Source organism: Cynocephalus volans, chromosome 8, assembly GCF_027409185.1.
Source record: "Cynocephalus volans isolate mCynVol1 chromosome 8, mCynVol1.pri, whole genome shotgun sequence".
NCBI lineage: Eukaryota > Metazoa > Chordata > Mammalia > Dermoptera > Cynocephalidae > Cynocephalus > Cynocephalus volans.
The window spans coordinates 29480250-29499523 of record NC_084467.1 but is presented as its reverse complement, the minus strand read 5'-3'; the positions used below and the strand labels follow the sequence as shown (position 1 = coordinate 29499523).

Sequence of the window (19274 nt, the reverse complement as noted above, 5' to 3'; positions counted from 1 at the left end):
GGTTTGAAGCCTCACTTTGGAATTTCCTATCCCACTTCATGACAACAAAATTCTTCCCAAGTGAGCATTGGAGATCAGTGTATAATGCATTAAAGCCTTTAGAAGGGAGATGGAAAAGGGACATCACATCGCACTCAAAGGGCATCATACTTTAAAAAACAAAACAAAATTCCACTGGACTTGTCTCTCCTTCTAGATCTCTCAGCATCCAAGCCCTCTCCCCCTGCCAGGGACTTTCTCCAGGGTCTCTCAATCTTTCCAGCTTCTTCAAGCTCATATATCCTCAACTGGAACTCACGCAGTAAACGAAGATCCCCTTCAGTAGTCAAGACCTCTCTTCCTTAGAAGGCAGTGGGGGGCTTTAAATAACAATATCTTTCCTGCCACATAATATTTGTATGTTTAAAGACAAAAATCTGAAAAGTTATAAACTTCATTGTTCTCTGTAGGGGGTAGGATGCAGGAGTAGTTTCCCTTTCTCATTGTGTTCTTCTATCTGTTTGAATATTTTATAAAAAGTGTCTTTTACTTTTGTTCCATTTTAAGGTTTATTTAAATTACACAAGAAATTCAGAAGCATACTCTCATTTTTAAAAATTCACACAAGGCTATAAAGCAACAGGCCTCCCTGAAGTTTTTTCTGCCATTCTGACTCCCCTCCCCAGAGGTAAACACTGATATTTTTTTATATATGGATCCTTCTAGACCATTAAGTATGCCTTTGCATACAAGTATACATAAAGAGCTGTATAGTTATATCTTCAGGAATCCATTTGTATAAATGTGATCATATTGTTCTTATTGTTTTTTATCACTTTTTTTAACCAAACAATATGTGTCGAAGATCTTTCGCTGTAGGTATATCTTCAGGTATCTCATCCTCTTTTAACAGCCGCGTGACATACGCTTGTGGCATAGTTTGTTTAATCATTCTTCTATTGAAGGACATTTAGGTTGTTTCCAGTTTTCACCATTACAAACAATGCTTTGATAAACACCCTGTGTGTTTCCCTTTATGCTCATGTACAAGTGTTTTGTCTAGGATAGAATTGCTAGGTTGAAGGGCATTTGCACTTTTAATTTTAAAAGAGGCTGCTGAATTACTTTTATAACCAGAAAAGGGCACTAACAATAAAGAACAATAAGAAAAATGGCCCTGATTTCCCATTCCCTGCCTCCCCAGCAGAACAAGGAGGAAATTGGTGCCGGAGTGCTTGGCATATCCACGTTTGCTAAACTGCCGCCTCCCGTGGCGTGGACGCCCCTTCCCTCCCGTCTCTTCGCATCTCAGCCTCACTGCTCCTCTCTTCCTGTGGCAGGTTCAGCCCTTATGAGTGGTACGACGCTCACCCCTGCAACCCTGGCTCCGAGGTGGTGGAAAATAACTTCACTCTGCTTAATAGTTTCTGGTTCGGGATGGGGTCCCTGATGCAGCAAGGTATGTGCCCTCTCCTGGGGCCTCCTCTCCCAGTGGGTCTTCTCTCCCTAAGGGGTCCATCAGCCCCTATGGAATTAGCAGAGCCAGCTCACCCTCCAGGGGCAGGCTGAGACCCTGCAGAGCTGTCAGGAGGTTGGAGACACCTGGGATATCCAGATGTGTGCCCTTGCCCCAAATTCCCACCCTCCACCACTGCGCTGGCTAGAGCCAGCTCAAGGTCTGAGGTTAATGCAGATAAGCCCCCCCCGACCTGAACCGTGGCATGCAGCACTCATCCGCAGTACCTCCTGCTCCAGATGAGGTGGACATAGAGTATCCTGCTTGCTGGGGCCGACCCCTCCAATGGCCTCACCATCATAATGAGCAATGGTGGGCAGTGGACAAAGGGAGACTAGAGGCAGGGAGGCTGGGTGGGAGGCCGGGTGGGAGGCCATTGCAGGAATGAGGTGATGAGACCTGAATCAAGGTAGAAGCCACGGGGGTGGAGGGCAGAGAAAAATCAAGAGAACTTCGGGACATAGCATGGACAGGACTCGGTGACCACTTGGCTGTGGGGCATCTGGGAGGGGGAGGGGTCATGGCTGAGGCAGGAACTTCAGCCTGAGTGCACCAGAGATGGCGTGCACAGAAGGACACATTTCTCTTCCATCTCTAGAAGGAGGGCCAGTGCTCTGCACCTGACCTTGGGCTGGTGTCCCAGTCTTGGGAAATAACTCGTATTGGCAGCTGCTCATATATCTCAGAAAGCAGAGCACCCGTTCTAACTACAAGAAGTGAGATGCAAAGACACCAAGGGGCTAGAGGGCACAGTGAGAGGGGCCCCAGCCAGGAGAGACCCCCCAGGGAGAACATCTCCTCAGCCCTGCTGCAGGAGCCATGTGCTCATAGCCTCTGCGTTTGGAGTTCCGTGTCCAGAGCTTCTCATTTCAGGGAATGGGATGACCAGAGTCTCTACCTGGGTTAGAGTCCCACTGAGAGACCCAACTAGGGAGCAGGGGACAGAAGGGCTTCAAGGGGCAAAGGAAATTTCCTTGTCTCTTATGAATCTGAATATAATCTCAAGGCCCAGTGCAAACCCTGGTCTTCACTAGACATCCATCAGCAAATGCCAAATGAAGGAATGAGTGAATGAATGAACAGTATTATCCCAATGTGTCTTGAGTGCCCACTACATGCCAAACCCTGTGTGGGGCCCTTGGAGGAAGGAAAGGAAAAAGTAAATGTGCCCACACCCGAGAGACCCCTTAGCCATGGCAGAGGCAAGGGCAGGGGCTGAAGCTTGGGTGGGAGTCCAGCAAGCCTGGCAGAGCTCACAACCAAGCAAACGACAAATAAGGCACTCTCCCTTTGCGGGGCAGCTGGAGCCCTAGCTTGGAGCAATCTGGGGGAGGCTGGCAGTGGCTGTTTGGTGAGGGGAGTGAGCCGGCTCAGTGGTCTCCAGCAGCTGGGAAGTGACAGGCCGCTTTCAGGGGAAGCGGCTCAGTCTGTGCCTGCTATTAATCAGTGTCCCGAAGCCTCACCTTGCTTCTTGGTCTATCATCTTTGTTCAGTGATCGTTGGGATACACCCAGAAGCCCCTCAATGAAGTCATCGCGTCTCCTCTTCCACCTCCTGCTGCTATTCAAAGCACTGGCCCCTGATGTATTCTCTGCGTGATTTTGATTAGGAGGGAGAAAAATAGTTATGTATTTGAAAAACTCACCCTTGAGTGATTTCTTTGAGGGGGGAAAAAAAATCCATATCAAAGCAGATGCTTTTCAGATTGAGGGTCCAAATATTCTGGAAAGTTCAGGAGCCACTTGCTATTTAAATGTCTTGAAAGCCACCTGGTTAATTACTTCAGTTAGAAGGTTTCATCTCAATTGTGCTCCATACCCAAGGTCGGGGAGGAGGAGTGATATATTTCAGCAAAGAGCTTCAAAAAATATTGATATTTCTTTCTGCAAAGCACCGCATAGCAATCTTGTATTTGTATAGCACTTGTATTTCCAATGCAATTTCTCTTCAAATTATATCATTGCGGCAGCACAGTATTTATGTGAGACTGGGGCAGAGGAAGGACGATTCTCCACACTTTGCAGAGTCCCAGAGAGGGGAAGTTTCTGGCATAAGATCACACAGAGAGTTGGGAGCAGAATTCACTCAGGAATCCAGAGCTTCCAACTCCCAGGGGTTCTTCACCTGGGACCACACAAGTGGTCTACAGATAGGCATCCGAGGGTCTGACAAGGCTATGAAGTGCTATGCATGTGTGTGTTGTTCTAGATCAGTGGTTCTTAAATTACAGCCTGCATCACAGTCACTCGGAGGGCTCATCAAAACACAGATTGCTGGGTCCTGCCCCCCAAAGTTACTGATTGAGTAGATCCTGGGGTGGGGCCCAAGAATTTGTATTTCTAACAAGTTTCCAGGTGATGCTGATGCTGTTGGCCCAGGGACCACACTTCTGAGAACTGCTGGTCTAGGGAAAGGGTTTCTGCTTTTATTAGAGTGTGAGTCCATGACTCAGAGGACTCAAGCAGCCCTGGTCTGGACATTGTAAGGCACCGCCTGCCTCCTCCCTTCTCCCAGGGTCTGAACTGATGCCCAAAGCTCTGTCCACGCGCATCATTGGCGGCATCTGGTGGTTCTTCACGCTCATCATCATCTCCTCCTACACGGCCAACCTGGCCGCCTTTCTGACCGTGGAGCGCATGGAGTCCCCCATCGACTCTGCCGACGACCTGGCCAAGCAAACCAAAATCGAGTATGGAGCTGTCAAAGACGGGGCCACCATGACCTTCTTCAAGGTGAGGCGGTCTCCCTCCCACTGCAGCACCATGAGCTGACCATCCCCGACCCTTTCCTGAGCAGAAGAGGAAAGGACATGAGTCCCTGTCCTTCCCTAACCACACAGAGCCAACGGGCTCAGCCTCTGCCCCTTTCGACCAGTTGACACTGGGGACCTGTGGTGATGTGGGCCATGTGGGTTGGTCTTAACACAAATCCTTGAGGTTTCTGTACCTGGGACAAGCAGTGTGAATGTGTTACAATTCCTTAAATCATCAGAGGACAGGTGAAAAGAAGGGGCTGGAGAAGCAGAAGAGCATCCCAGACACACAGACAGGCGCTGGGGCCAGGGGGCTCCCTGCCCTTGGCTGTGGGTCTTAGTGTCATCCATCTCCAAGAGGCTGGCCTCGGGTTGGGGGTGAGCACACCACCACTGGGAGGGCAGCAGGGGCAAATCCTCAAAGGAGGGGAGGAGGCTTAAAACCTGAAAAAGTGTTCACAAACATTACTTCTCATGTAACGCTCCTGGAATGCTGGTATCTTCAGATAAAGTCCCTGTCACCTGCTCATTTACACTCTACTGGATATCCGGCCATGACTTTGTTGCTTTGTAGTCTTGGCTCAGTTCCCCAATGTTTTTTCACCTTCTATCAGAGTAACTTAGGTTTTAGGAGATTCTGGCTGGCCCTGAGAACCAGTAGCTGTGAATGTTCTTGCAGAAATTAAAGTAATAGTAACAATAGCTGCCACCACAGAGAGCTCACGGTGGGCCAGGCACTGTGCTAAATGCCTGGCCTCATTTAACCTTCATGACAAATCCGTGAGGTTGGTACTATAATTATTTCCATTTTGCACATGTGGAAACTGAGGCTCAGAGCAGTTAAGTGGCTTGTCCAAGCACTCACAGCTGGAGGAGCCAGATGCTGACCCAGGTCTGCCTTCCTCCAAAGCCCACGTTCTAGGTCAGTGGTCTCAGATTTGCAAGTGCATTCAAATCTCCAGGAAGACTTGTTAAAACCCAGATTGTGGGCCCCACCCTCAGAGTTCCCAATTCAGTAGGTCTGGGATGGGGCCAAAAATGTGCATTTCTGAAATGTTTGTAGGTAATGCCGATGCTACTGGGACCACACTTTGAGAACCATTGCTTTAATTATTTCTCAGAAATGATCAGGATTTGGGAAATCTGTGGCTGCAGGTTCATTCATTAATTTGTTTGTTTACTAATCAGCTACTCTCAATCAGTCTGGGCTCTGGCTCCCCATCCCCCAGCCCTTGCTTCCTTCTAGGCTAAGCTTTGAGTGATGGATTCAGCTCCAGTGGGGACTGAGTAAAGAGAGAGGGAGGAGGTTGAATGGAAAAGCCTTCTTCTTCCTGGGCACTGGAGCCCCCAGCAGTCTTCCCCACCCCAACCTCCCCTGCATCCCTCCTTGAGGTTGGAAGCAGCTACTTAATAAAGAGAAAGGAGAGAGGAAAGGGGTTTCCCTCTTGGACATTGCTGCTACCACCAGGAAGCTGCAAATTTGACCTGTCCAAGAGGTCATTTCCATGTCAAAGGCAAGAAAAAAGCATTGTCAAAGGCATGTTAGGAGCTCTGTATATGTTCATGAGTGTGAGCAAGTGTGTGAATATATGTATGTGTGCACAGTGCACATGTGGCAGTATATCATACATGGGAGTATGCACTTGTGCACCCATCTGTGCACACATATGCCCGTGCACAAGAGGGTACCTGTGTGGGTGTATGTGTCTTTGTGCTTAGACATGAGTGTTTGCATTTGTGTGTATGTGTCCTGGTGAGCATATGTGTGATGCATCTCTGTGATCTGGGCAAGTGGACATGTGCCTATGAGCGTATGCAAATGTGTGCCAGAGTGTCTACACAAATATGTGTGCGGAGAGTATATGCATGTCTGCCTGCTTGACACCGTGGGTGTGCCTAGATAAGCGTGAGGTGGGGGGATGGCCCATGCATTCATGTGTGTCTGTGTATGTGTGCATAATAGCCTCTGTATGTGTATGTGTGTGTAATAGCCCATGTGTGCATGTGTATGTGTGGACGTGCATGCATACCTGCTCGTGCCTATCCCCAGGCTGCGGCCTAGCCCTTTGACTATGCCAAAGTATCTCTCATGCATTACGCATGAGCCCGTCTCTAAGCAGGGCTCCCGATCAAAGCGAAACGGCATAAATAAGCCCAGCACAGGCTCATTGCTGCTGATTGGATGCCCTTGCCTCCCTCATGCTAAGATGCTCAGATTGGCTTCCAAGAGCCTGGTCCCAGCTCCCCACTGAGCTGCTGTCCTCAATATCAAGCAGCACCTCCTGCAGCCTACCCCACCCTCACCCACCTTCCCTGCCAAAAGTGCACCAGGGAGGGCAGAGGAGGGGCACAGATGCTGCCAACCAGCTGGGATGCTGGGGCTGACAAGGGCCCGTTGACCAGAAACAGTAATTCCACTCTCCTGCAGAATCAACTCCTCTCTCCTTGCTCTCATGATGGTCAATTAACTCCTCTTTGTGTCTGACCACATTGTCTCCTGCCTGAATTCAAGTGAGGCTCTTCCCACCCAGGCTCCCTTTCATTGGCAGCAGCACTGGGATTGTTGTGTAGATGGAGAGGAGTCTGAGTGTGGTGCATTGGCCCCACCTCAGAGGAGGAGCTGGAAGCGCAACACCCACCCTAGACACTCTGACCTCCTGCCCTGCCTTGCCACCACCACGCACCTTCTCCCCAGGCCAGGAGATAGCCTACTTATTGTCACAGAATGTTTGGAAGTTAGAGGTGGAAGGAGACCTGAGTTTACCCTATAGAAACAGAGGCCCAGAGGGGCTGGGAGATTTGCCCACAAACACACAGCAGTTCTGTGGTGGAGCCGAGTACAAGATCAGATATTCTGTCTGCACACACAGTGCCCTCTCCCACATCCACTGGAGGGTCTTCTGAAGGGGTGGTCCTCTCCCCTGAGCTTGAGTCTATATAGTTCCAAGGCTGGAACTAGTGTTAAACCAGGGTCAGCTCCAGGAGTAGCCATCAGATGTCTAGGAGACACTGGCAAAGTCAACAATAATAACAGTAACACTTACTGAGCATTTACTGTGTGCCAAGCCTCGTTCCGAGAACTTCGCCTGTGTTCCGAGCACTTCACATATCATTCTCATAGCAGCCCTAGATTACATTTTTATCTAAGCCTAGGCAGATGATTGTCATCATTTCCATTTTACACATGATGAATGTAAGGCTCAGAGAGACCAACCAACTTGCCTAACATCACACAGCTAGTGAAATGCAGAGCTGGAACTTGAACCCAAGCAGTCTGACTCTAGTGCAATGCTTTTTGTCACTGTGTTCATACTGCTTCTCTAAGGACCCAGCTGCAGTCCTCAGGAGTCAGTTGGGGAAAAGTGAAGCCAAGGTAGTTGAACTATAACCCCAGCCCAGCACAGTTCTGGCACTCCGTAGCTGCTCAAATAATTCACATTGAGTGGATGCCATTGTTGAATTAAAGGATGGAATGAAAAGGTGGCAGGAGCCAAGTGGGCAAATGCAGGAGACAACTTTAAGGACAGAACCAAGCAGGTAGCATCTCGTGAATGTCCCCGAGTGCAGAACAGATGAACTTCATTTCTGTGGTTAACATGTTCCTGGTTAGGCTGCAAACAGTCCTAAAAGCCCCCCGGGTGAGAGTAGAACATGAGGAAGGGAACCGCTTTCTGTCCAAAGACAACAACAGCAGGATGGGGGGCCATCGGGCTCCCTGCCCTACAGCCTGGGAGATGTATGGCTAGAGGCAGCCCCATCATTGCAAAGGAAATTTCATTTGAAGAGTTGTCAGGGAGCAGCAGACATCACAAATAAGCGTCTCCTGTGTTGTCCTCCCTCCGTCTTGGAAGATAAAAATTAATTAGGAGATGAAAAAGGAGGCCTTTGAAAGCACTGTTTGGCTGTAAAAATATGTAGGCAAAATGTAAAGGAGGATGTTGGGAAAGCGTGTTCTTTGCAGGGAGGCTGAGCAGCTTTGAAGAGAGAGGAGGTTGGGGGTGGGGGAGCACATCATGGGCGGGAGGGAAAGCAGCTTAAGAAAGCAGCAGGAGTGGACTCCGAGAATTCCAGGACATTGTGAAGCTCTCCCCCTTGCATGGCCTCAGTCCTGGCATGTGACCTGGTAGGCGCTGGGAGAGGCCATCCTTCCACCTCCCTACCACCAGTTGCATAGCAGACTGTCTCCCACGCTGGGGGGAGGTGCTTGACAGGATGCTCCCCAATCTCAGCTTCCAGTTTCTTCTGACCCCCTTGCTGGCCTCTCTCATGTAGAGCCTTAGCTCTGCCTTTAAGCAGAAGCAGAGCAGGAGCATGGAAATGCAGTGACCAGGCAGAATTCAGTGTGGTGCAGCCTGGCGCAGTCAAGCAACGTCAGTTTTAAATCAGACCAGGATTTGAGTCTTGGGTGATGGCTCTGCTGGGTGACCTTGGGCAAGTCACTTCACTTCACCAATCCTCAATTTGCTCACCTGTATGGCATGGATCCTGATTCGCACCCTGCAGAGGCTTGCAAGAGAATTCAGTGTTGGGCTGCTGTATGCACAGTGGTTAGCCCAGGGCTAGGCACGCAGGTGCATGTAGGCAAAGGTTGTCTTTTCTAAACACCCTTCTGTCTGGCTGACCCAGAAGACAGGGCCACAGGCTGGGTCCTTTTCTCCTCTTGCCCCACAGTCCCCTCCAGAGGCAGGTGATGTGACCAGAACATGTTAGGGAGGGGCCGGCCAGTGGGCCCCTGGAGATTCTCCCTTCCCAGTCCTTCTGGAACAGAACTTCTGGGATTTGTGAAGAACATTGGTGCCTGTTCTCACTGGATGCACAGAGCTGAGCACTTCAGGTGGAGCCCAGAGATCCTCAGAATGGAAGAAATCCAGAGAGGTCAGGCAAAGGAGCAGTGACAGGTGCACAGTGACAGCTAGTGAAGACAAGGAAGTTATTGAAAACTAAGTTACCGGTGACCTTTCTGTGCCTTAGTTTTCTTATCTATGGAACAGGTGTAATAATAGTACCCACTTCATAGAGTTATCGAGATGATTAAATGGGATAATTCATGTATACAGCTTAGAACACTACCTGGTACAGAGTACACATACAATAAATGTTAATAACTATTTTTATTTATTCTTGCAAACTAGTGATACACAGGCCTGCCCAGCCCATAGACATGATTTTGGGGGCCATACGTTGCTTATTTATATATGTACATTTTTAATTAGTGGCCAGCATTTTAAAATTGGGAGGTTTTTGCATTTAAAAAATTCATATTTCCAGCTTCTTGAAAATGTGAAAGACCTGGTTGGCATCCCTGAGCCGGCTCTCCTGCAGAACACTTGTCAGGAGCTGAAAAGTGACATTTGTCTCCAGTTTACAGAATCCCACCCAGCCTCTTTAGTTATTTCCCTATTAGCATTAGAGTTTTCTACCTGTGTGTATTGTGTCATTTAGTTTTCATAGCAGTTCTGCACTGCAGAGGTTCTTATCCCCAATTTCTAGATAAGAAAACTGAGCCTTAAAGTGAATTAAGGAGACTTAAGGAGAAATAATGATACCAACCATTTATCGAGCCTGAGGAGCCAGGCCCTGTGTTAAGCACCTCACATGCCTTTTTTGTTGAATGTTCATGATGGGCCTAGGCAGTAGTTATTCTTATAATCCCCATTTTACAGATGTGGGAAGTGAGGCTCAGAGATAGGATGCTATTTGCTGGTGATCACAGAAGGGGTTGGCATTTGAACCCAGGTTGGTGCGACACCAGAGTCCATGCAATGGAGCTGATTCCTCCCGCTACCTCCAACCACTCCCTCACCCCCCCTCTCCCTGCAGCCCCTCACAGGCAAGCCTCAGGGACCTGTGCACACATCAAGGGCTGCTGCTGGGATGGAGGATCAGCGAGTCTGTCTCACGAGAGGGCTGTAGCAGCGGGCAGAGGCAGTAGACTCAGAGAGGCCTCCTGGTCCCCACAGAAATAACCCAAGAGAAATGATTAACTGCTTGAGTCCACGGATCTGATAAGGCCAAAGACTCCACACCCAGGGATAAGAGAGCCAATTAATTTAGGAAAAGGTCTCCTTTTCAGTATGGAAAATACCCAAGGTCTTGCATGGAATCACTTTGCCGCTGCCTCTCTGCACACATTCGCGGAGATTCAGCTCCCTTTGGAATTGAAATATATATTTATATATGTATATAAAGACCTATATGCATCCTCTTGTACAGAAATGTTAAATTCTCAAGATTAAGTATCTTCAGTTGGGGAAAATCAATTTACTTCTTTGAGGAAGCTGGAATTGAAAGTCGTGAGCCTGAAACTTACTTTCTTGCCAATTTTCCTGATAAAAAAAGCATACCCATCCTGGCACGTCACCCTGTATTGGCTGCTCCAAATGATGCCATTAATTGATTGGGCGACTGGCCCTGAAGCAGTCTTTATTAAGGTCCGCACCAGAGCTGGAACAGGCAGGATGACACAGGAGCCGTAGGAAAATGGGATGTGGGACTCTGTTCCCTGGGGTGGCGACTATAGCTCAGGCCAGTGACAGGAACTCAGGCCTCTGATGACCAGGCCCATAGAGATGGGGGAGGGGCCTGAGATTCCAGGAGGGGTCCCAGTTTTATTTCTCCCTGCTTCACATGTGTCACAAGAAGATTTTCAGGGTTGTGCCTGAGAGTCACAGAATCACTGAAGAACAGAAGGACAGAACTTAAGGGGAACCAGAGACCATGAACACATGTGGTTGAGAAGGGGGTCCCCAAGATATAGGACAAGGACAGGGGACGGCCACTCCAGGGAAGCAGATTCCAGACTCACCTGCCTACAGGTAATGGAGGTAGTGAATTTGCTGGCACTGGAACCTCTGAGATGAGCATCCCAGCCAGCTTCCTGCCTTATTGTCACCTCCTGTCTCGATTGGCCCAGGCTCTCTGGTGTCCTTTCCCATCTTCCTCATTGAGTTCCTTTACCCACTGGTAGCTTTCATGTGTCTATCCCCAAAGCCCATCTGCCTCAACACTCCCTCCTGCCCCCAAATGGAATTCGTTTTCCTCTACAGTGTTGTGTTACTGGAAAGAGCATATGTTTTGGTGTCAGGCAGGCCTGTGTGTAGGAGTGCAGTGCTGCGGGGAGGGGACGCCTGGAGGAGTTTGGAGAAAGAAGTTCTCGTCCCATTCTGAGACAGAAGGAGTGGAGCAGGGCTCCCTGAGTGATTCATTGTCAAATTCATTTGCCAAGACTCAGGATTTATTGGATGGATGACTGGTTGCTTGGGAAGTGAGTGGAGTGCGTAAGATGCATGAGGTGGAGAGAAGGATGGATAGCTGGGTGATGGACAGATGGATGAATAGGTGGGTAAATAGGTAAAAGTCTAGGTGGATAGTTAGCTAGTTGGTAGAATGAATTAGTGTGTAGACAGTGTGTGGGTGAAAGCATGGCCAGATGAATGAGGGGATGGATGGATAGACGGATGGTGGATGAACGGGTGAGTGCACTGAGGGGTAAGCAGAGCCCTGATTGTCTCATCTACCCCTGGTTCCCATCTCTGGTAAAAGAGGGAGAATTTATAAAGCAGAAGAGGGATGGACAGGAGCTGAGGAGCTGGCGTCACTGAAGGGAGAACAGTATTTAGGTTACAATAACCAGGATCGTAAAGTATCTGGGGAGCATGTGTATCTGGCAAAGCAGGGAAGGTTGGACTTAAATAATTTGATGGTAGGGATAGTTGGAATTAATAATTATCTTTAAAAGCAGCTATATCAGGAACAGAAGTAGCTTGTGACTATATGGGCGAGAGGATGTACTAGTTGTCTATTGCTGCATAACAAATTATCCAAAACTTAGTATCTTAAAACAGTGTTTGTGGTCTCACGGCTTGTGGATCAAGAGTCCAGCACAGCCTAGCTGAGTCCTCTGGCTGTCCCTCCACTCTTGCTGTCCCTCACAAGGCTGCAGTCAGGTGTTGGCTAATGCTGCAGTCATTTCAAGGCACAGCTTCTAAGCTCAGTGATGTGGTTGTTGGCAGCACTTGGTCCTTCCTAGGTTGTTGGACTGAGGGCTTCAGTTATTCACAGACTGTTGGCCAGAGGTTTCCCTCTGTTCCTTGCCTTGTGGGCCTCTCCCTAGGGCAACTCGCAACATGGCACTGGCTTCCATCAGAGAAGAGCCAGAGAAAGTACACGCAAGATGGAAGTCACAGTCTCTTGTAACCTAATCTTGGAAGTGACCTCCCATCACTTTTGGGAAGAGTTAAATAAAAGCAAGTCAGTACGTCCAGCCCACACTCAAGAGGTGGAATTGCACACAGGTATGAATACCAGGAGCTGGGAGTCATTAGAATTCATTTAGAAGCTTCCCTACACAGCAGAGTATGGGGAGGGAGCATAACAGTGAGAGAGGAACAGAGAGGGTAAGTTGGAAGTGGGAGAATCTGCACATGAGAGATGATCTAGAAAACAAGAAACATGTGAGGAGTCGGAAGAGCTGGAGACCAGTATTTTTAAGGGCAGGAGTGGCTATGGGGTGAGCACCTGGGCCGGCAGGAAGAGCTGAGGTGGAAGAATAGCTGGGCAGTGGAGGAGCTGGGCGGCACATGCGGTGTGGAGACGAGGGTTGCATACATAGAGAGCAGCTGGAGAGTGGAGTAGCTGGAGAGCAGGCACAGCTGGAAGCAGGACTGGCTGAGCACCAGGAGGAGCTGGGAGCAGCCCAGTGAAGCTGCAGCATCTGAGCCCTTCCAGGCCTTTGGCTCCTGGGCAGGGAAATTTGCGGGTGGGGGAGTGGCTGCTTGTCTGTGAAGGTGCCCCCAGGCCCCGTGCCCAAAGGAGGCATCCCTGGCACCCAACGATTCCATGCTCAGGTGGAATTCCAAGGGGTCCTGCCTGCTGCTTTGGAGCTCCCTCCTGTCCTTGTTGCCTCCTCCCTAGGACACTCTTGGGTCTCCAGGACCCAGTTTTGGAAGAGACAGCCCTTGTCAGAGCTAGGGAGCACCTGGAGAGCAGGTAGCGCACTCTCCTCCCAGGCTCCACACCTGGCTCCTGGCTCCTGGCAGGCACGTTTTCTTCTCCATCCCCTGCCCATCCCCCAGTCCTGCACCAGCCTGTTCCAGCGCACTCCTGCCATCACGCACACCAGAGCTGGGCTGGGTGCCACTCAGACAGGCTGACATCACAGACAGGCACAGCCAGACTTGGAAACAGCCACGTGCGATGGGGCCTGCAGAGCCACCTGCTCCCATGGGACCAGCCAGGGCTGCTGGGAGCAGGCAGCTGGCAGGCACTAAATTCCCAAGAAATGTCACGAACGCCATGCACCCTGCTCTGCCCAGTCTCCCAGGCATCAGGGGACGCTCCGCCCTGGCCCTCCTCTCCCTTGGCCCCAGGGACCTCCTCCCCAGGGCAGGCTCAGCCACCCACCAAACAGGCCTGGTCTTAGGGATGCTGATTCTGTCCACATAACAGCGGCCAGCCCAGGACCCTACAACCTTAGTCTCTGGAGCAGCCAAAGGGGCTTGCAGACCGCCTACTCCAGCTGCCCTCATTCTTCCCTGTCTCTGCAATTCTCTCCCTGCTTCTCTCTCACTGTCTAAAGGAGCCCATGCTTCAAAGCCTTCCCCTGAAACACAGCGCCTAAAGGGGCCTGCTTTGGTTGAAGTGGAAGCGAGGGGCACAAGACCCAGCAGCTCTGCCATAGTCGGCATCTGTCTCTCCCTCCCCACCCTCATAGTGGTTCCTATGAGGCAGTGCTGGTGAGTGGTTAGGAGTATAGGCTCTGGAGCCAGATAACCTGGGTTTGAAGTCTGCTTTTGCCACTTGTATCTGGGTAACCTTAGACAAATGACAGCCATGCCCCAATCCCCCCATCTATAAAATGGGGCTAATGATAGTACTTGCCTCCTGTGATCCCTGTAAAGAATCAGTGAGTTAATGCAGGCAAAACACTTAGAACAAGGTTTGCACATGCTAATTGTTTAATAAATGTTAGAGAAAGAGAATTAATTTTTTTAAAGTCAGTTTAAAGACCACTTGTGTCAAGGTAAAGAACCAAGGGTTTTCAGGAAGTGGGCCTGAGTCTGAATCTTGGCTTTGTCACCCACCACCTGTGTGTTTGGGGACCTCGCCTCCCAGGGCCTCAGTTTCCACATCTGAGCAATGGGTGGCATGCCCTTTCTCTGAAGATTACAGACAGGTCAGTGGCCCGAGCCCTGGGGAGCTTGGTCCTTGGCGTGCTCAGTAACTGTGTGTGCGCCCCTCCTTCCTTCCGGCCCAGAAATCCAAGATCTCCACCTTCGAGAAGATGTGGGCCTTCATGAGCAGCAAGCCCTCGGCGCTGGTGAAAAACAATGAGGAGGGCATCCAGAGGACCCTCACGGCTGACTACGCGCTGCTCATGGAGTCCACGACCATCGAGTACGTCACGCAGAGGAACTGCAACCTCACGCAGATTGGGGGCCTCATCGACTCCAAGGGCTATGGCATTGGCACACCCATGGGTGAGTGAGGGGCTGTGGGCAGGTGGGGGGTCGTGGACCGAGGACAGGCGATCTCCCCCAAGGTTGACTTATGCACACGGTCTCCTGCTCCTCTCTCAGCTCATCTGACTGAACCTGGAAAGGTGGCATTTCCTCAGCCCGGAAGCAGGGGGATGAGCCACGTGCCTCATGAGGCCAGCTCTAGCCTAAGCACTGAGAACTGGGACATCACAAAGGAGGGTCCGTTCCCAGAGGTCACGTCTACCTTGTCTCATGCACCTCTGCTGGTGCAGCCCAGACACCATGGGCCTTCCAGGGCCAGTAGGGACAGATGTCCAATGGGCAAGGCCTCCCACCCCACCCCAAATCAGGGCACTTCCACCTGCCAAGATGCCACATGAAGATTTAAATGTAGGCCTAACAGTGACACGGTCCCCCAATTCACAAGCTGACTCTGAGGGCTAGTGATGGCGGCCGGTGCTGATCGCTGACAGCCAGGGGTCCCCTGTCCCTTACTCAGGCTCCCCATACCGGGACAAGATCACCATCGCCATCCTGCAGCTGCAGGAGGAGGACAAGCTGCACATCATGAAGGAGAAGTGGTGGCGGGGCAGCGGGTGCCCCGAGGAGGACAACAAAGAGGCCAGCGCCCTGGGGATCCAGAAGATTGGGGGCATCTTCATCGTCCTGGCGGCCGGCCTGGTCCTGTCTGTGCTGGTAGCCGTGGGCGAGTTCGTGTACAAGCTCCGCAAAACTGCAGAGCGAGAGCAAGTGAGTGCCCGGAGCTGGGGCCTGCATGCGAAGGGGTGGAGGTAGAAGAACGGGATTTGCACCAGTTTCTCCCTCCTACGTGCCAGGCACACAGTGGTGTCCCATCTCACCTCACAACAGCCCACCTGCATCCATCCACCAGGGAGTCCTGCCGGCCCTACCTCTGTCCGGCCAAGCATGGCTTCCCATTGCTGTCACCACCCCCAGGCCAAGCTGCCATCACCTCCAGCCTGGACTCTGCTGTAGCCTCCAAACTGGCCTCCAGCTGCCAGCCATGCACAATTCACCCAGCAGCCAGTGTTTAAAACTTAATTCAAACCATGTCATTTCCCTGCGTAAAACCCTCTAGGGTAATTGTTGAAGCTGGGTGATGGTTGCATAGGGGTTCATTATACTGTTCTCTCTACTTTTGCATATATTTGGAAATTTCCATAATCAAAAGTTTTTAAAAAAAAAAGTTAAGAGGGTCAGCCCAAGTGTGCGGAAGGTAGAAGTGTGCAGAGGCTCAACCTGTCTGATTAATTCAAACACAGTTGGGCAGTGGTTCTGGGTCCAGAAGCAAATTAGAATCACAGGGAAAGAGTTCTTAAGTGCTAATGCCCTGGCCTCACTCCCAGAGACTCTTTAATTTGTCTGTGGTGGAGCCTGGTACTGGCGTTTTAAGAAAGCCTGCAGGGTGATTTAAATGTATGCCTGGGCTGGGGGCGAAGTGCTTCTCACAGAGAAGTTCAAAGGGATCCAGGTCCAGTGTGGAAGGAGATCACAGTTAAATCGTATGGATTGGGGACCATTAAAACAGGCAGCTTATATATCCATCAAAAATGAAATGGAATCCTCTATAACCAGCAAGCCTAAGTCAACAAAGAGCAGGAGAAAGATAATAGCTGGTGTTAAGAGTTAGCACAGGAGTAAGGAAAGGGCCACTTCCCGGTATTGCTGAGAGAAGTAGGCACGTTTCTTGACGGCAGCTTCACAGTATGTGCAGAGCCTTTAAAACTGGCCATACATTTTGACCAGCCAATTTCTACTTTTAGAGGTGTACCCTGTGGAAGTGGTCAAGGACATGTGCAGTTTTATATACACAGATGTTTATTGAAGTGTTAGTTATAGCATGAAAAAATGGGGGAAAACCTAAGTGTCCAACAATAAGGAATGATTAAAAAAACGATACATTGAAAAAGAACAATGACCAAATTATTTAGGAATTCCCATTACAATTGGAATGAGCTCTATATTTCACCAAAAAGCCTATGGCCCATTCTCTGACCTCTCTCTAACCATCCCCTCCCTTACTCTGCTCCACACACACTGGCCTCCTTTTTAGTCCTTAACACACAAAGCATGTTTCTGCATCAGGCCCTTGGCACATGCTGCTCCTGGAATGCTGTTCCCCCAGAGGGCCTACTCTCAGCTCCTCTGGTCATTCAGGGTTCAGTTAAAATGTCACCTGCTCAAATAGGCTTCCTTACCTGTCCCCATTCCCAATCCCTCTCCATCCCATTTCACTGCTTTATTCTTATAATAATAGTTATTGCTATCTGAAATTATTTACTTGTTCACATGTTTATTATGTTTACATCACATCATTAGACCACGAGCTCCCAAAGGGCTAAGACTTTATCTGTCATCTTTGCTGCTTATGCCTAATACCTAGAATAGTGCCTGGCACATAGTAGGGTCTCATTAAATATTTGTGGAATGATGATCAGCAGATGGGGAGGGATGATATTCTGCATTTAGCTGGTGAAGAAGGGGAGGCCTAGAGAGGTCACAGCTGGTAAGAAGCAGAGCCAGAATTCAAAGCCCAGTCCCCATTTCCCTGCCCCCATGACCTGCAGCCAAGTGGTCCTGGTGCTAAAGCTCTGGCCTCATTGGGTCAGTTCAGGCATCGACAGCCTTCACTGCCTTCCATCTAAGCCCCAGGACAACTCTGGCAGTTGATCTCATAGAAGCCACCACCATCAGACACATGTGGATAACACTGCACTCTTGCTGTCCCTCTTGGCTATCTGCAGGGACCCAGGCCAGAAGGAGGCCACTGCCACCCAGCAGCCCTGCAGGGATTTACCTCCCAGGTGCCCACCTTGACAAACACATGCTGCACTTTCCTGAGTGGGAGGACAAGGACTCTTCCCCTTCACTGCAAGCCCTCCCAGGAGAAGGGCTATGCATATGTTCATCAAGTATTTCTTGAGAACTGACTTGGAAAGGCTGAGTGCTGGGGTGGGGCTCATGGGGATGAAACTGGCTGGTTCCTGCCCTCAGAGTTTAGTGGAGAAAAACCAGGCAGGTAAACCAGAGTTCCTCAAACTTTAACATGCATGCCAATCAGAGCCTCAGTTTACTCATCTGTAAAAAGGGGATAAGATGACAATACCTGCCCTATCTACCCGAGTCCCCAAACAAGAACATGAGGCTTTGTAGACTGCTACACAAACTAATCATCTTGCAGGGAGCAGGGAGATGGGTGGAGTGATGGTGTGAGGTAGATGGGTAGCCTTAGCAGAGGCTCTGGGAGGAAGGGGAAGTGTTGGCCAGAATTGCAGGACCAGGCTTCACCCATGTGCCCCTTTTCCTCCCCCACTTCCCCAGCGTTCCTTCTGCAGCACTGTGGCCGATGAGATCCGTTTCTCCCTCACCTGCCAGCGTCGGGTCAAGCACAAGCCGCAGCCTCCCATGATGGTCAAGACTGATGCCGTCATCAACATGCACACGTTCAATGACCGCCGGCTTCCAGGCAAGGACAGCATGTCCTGCAGCACATCATTAGCCCCTGTGTTCCCCTAGGCACAGGTGGGGTGGGGACCACAGGCCTAGGGCAGACAGGGCAGGGGAAAGCAAAGGAGACCAGAAGGACTGTCGCCTGCCCCCACACCAGGCTTGGGGACCAGAGCTACTGCCCGCCTGTTGGGCCAGGAGCCATCTGCCATTACCTACCAGGAAACCAGCAGGCCCTCAGGCCAGCTGCTTGGGCTTCATTCTCCTCTTATTTCTTCTATGGGTTTCTAAAGCTGCCAGCCAAGACAGCCAAGGCCAAAGGAAGCACATGCCTCTCTCAGACCAAACTCATCTCCCCTCAACCCTCCTCTAGAGTCAGAAGTTTCTGCCATGACCCTGCAGAGGCCACAGAAAATGGGAGACAAGTCTTATATTGACTCTCCTTCCCCAAGAGTGCAGGCCTCCTAGGGCTTGACCATGAAACCAGAGACACAAGCCTTAGGTGTCTTAAGGGTGTTATAATGTGGCTACCAATGAGAGCTAAAGATGAAGAATGGCCATCCCATCAAAATGAAGACTTCATCCCTCAGGAGCTGTTCAGGTAGTCCTGGTCTTCTGGACTTGTCATCACCCACAGCAGCCCCTGTCTTGGCAAAGCTGAAGGCAAAGAGCCCACAGGGGAAAAGAGCTTGAGGTATGGGAGAGAAAAGAATGCACAGATAGAGGCTGCCATTTTGGATTCATGTGGACAGTGTCCCAATGGCTCCCACTCCTCTAGAAGGTCTCTGCAAACATAAGTAGGGGAGTGGTCACAGCATATTCTTCTCTGCTTTCTGGCCAGAGAAGAGGGGACCCCCTAAGTCTTTCACAAAGGATGCCAGACATTCAGCCAATATTTGAAGCCCAGCAGAGGAACAGTGGATTCCGTGGAAGTCCCACAGGCCCTGGGGCCAGTGGATCCTATGTTGCTGGTTAGCAAGCTGTTTCTAAACCCTGTTGGCATTTGGGAACCTGGCTCTTCACCATCTACTCATCAGCAACTCCCCACTCCTGGCCAGTTGACCTTGGCCTCTCTCTGTCA

At 50.3% G+C, this 19274-nt stretch overlaps 1 protein-coding gene across 2 annotated transcripts in view; it reads left to right on the top strand.

Annotated features, from left to right (window-relative positions):
• Positions 1–18262, top strand: part of GRIK3 (glutamate ionotropic receptor kainate type subunit 3) — a 213674-nt gene extending 195412 nt beyond the window's left edge. Inside the window, exons 12-16 of one of the 2 annotated variants that reach the window (XM_063104311.1) lie at positions 1320–1438; positions 4010–4227; positions 14503–14725; positions 15225–15475; positions 18068–18262. In XM_063104311.1, the coding sequence (XP_062960381.1) occupies positions 1320–1438; positions 4010–4227; positions 14503–14725; positions 15225–15475; positions 18068–18262 (1006 nt within the window). Of the gene's footprint in view, positions 1–1319; positions 1439–4009; positions 4228–14502; positions 14726–15224; positions 15476–18027 lie in introns of both variants that reach the window. The other variant, XM_063104312.1, reaches the window with a different exon arrangement.
• The last annotated feature ends 1012 nt before the right edge of the window (positions 18263–19274 follow it).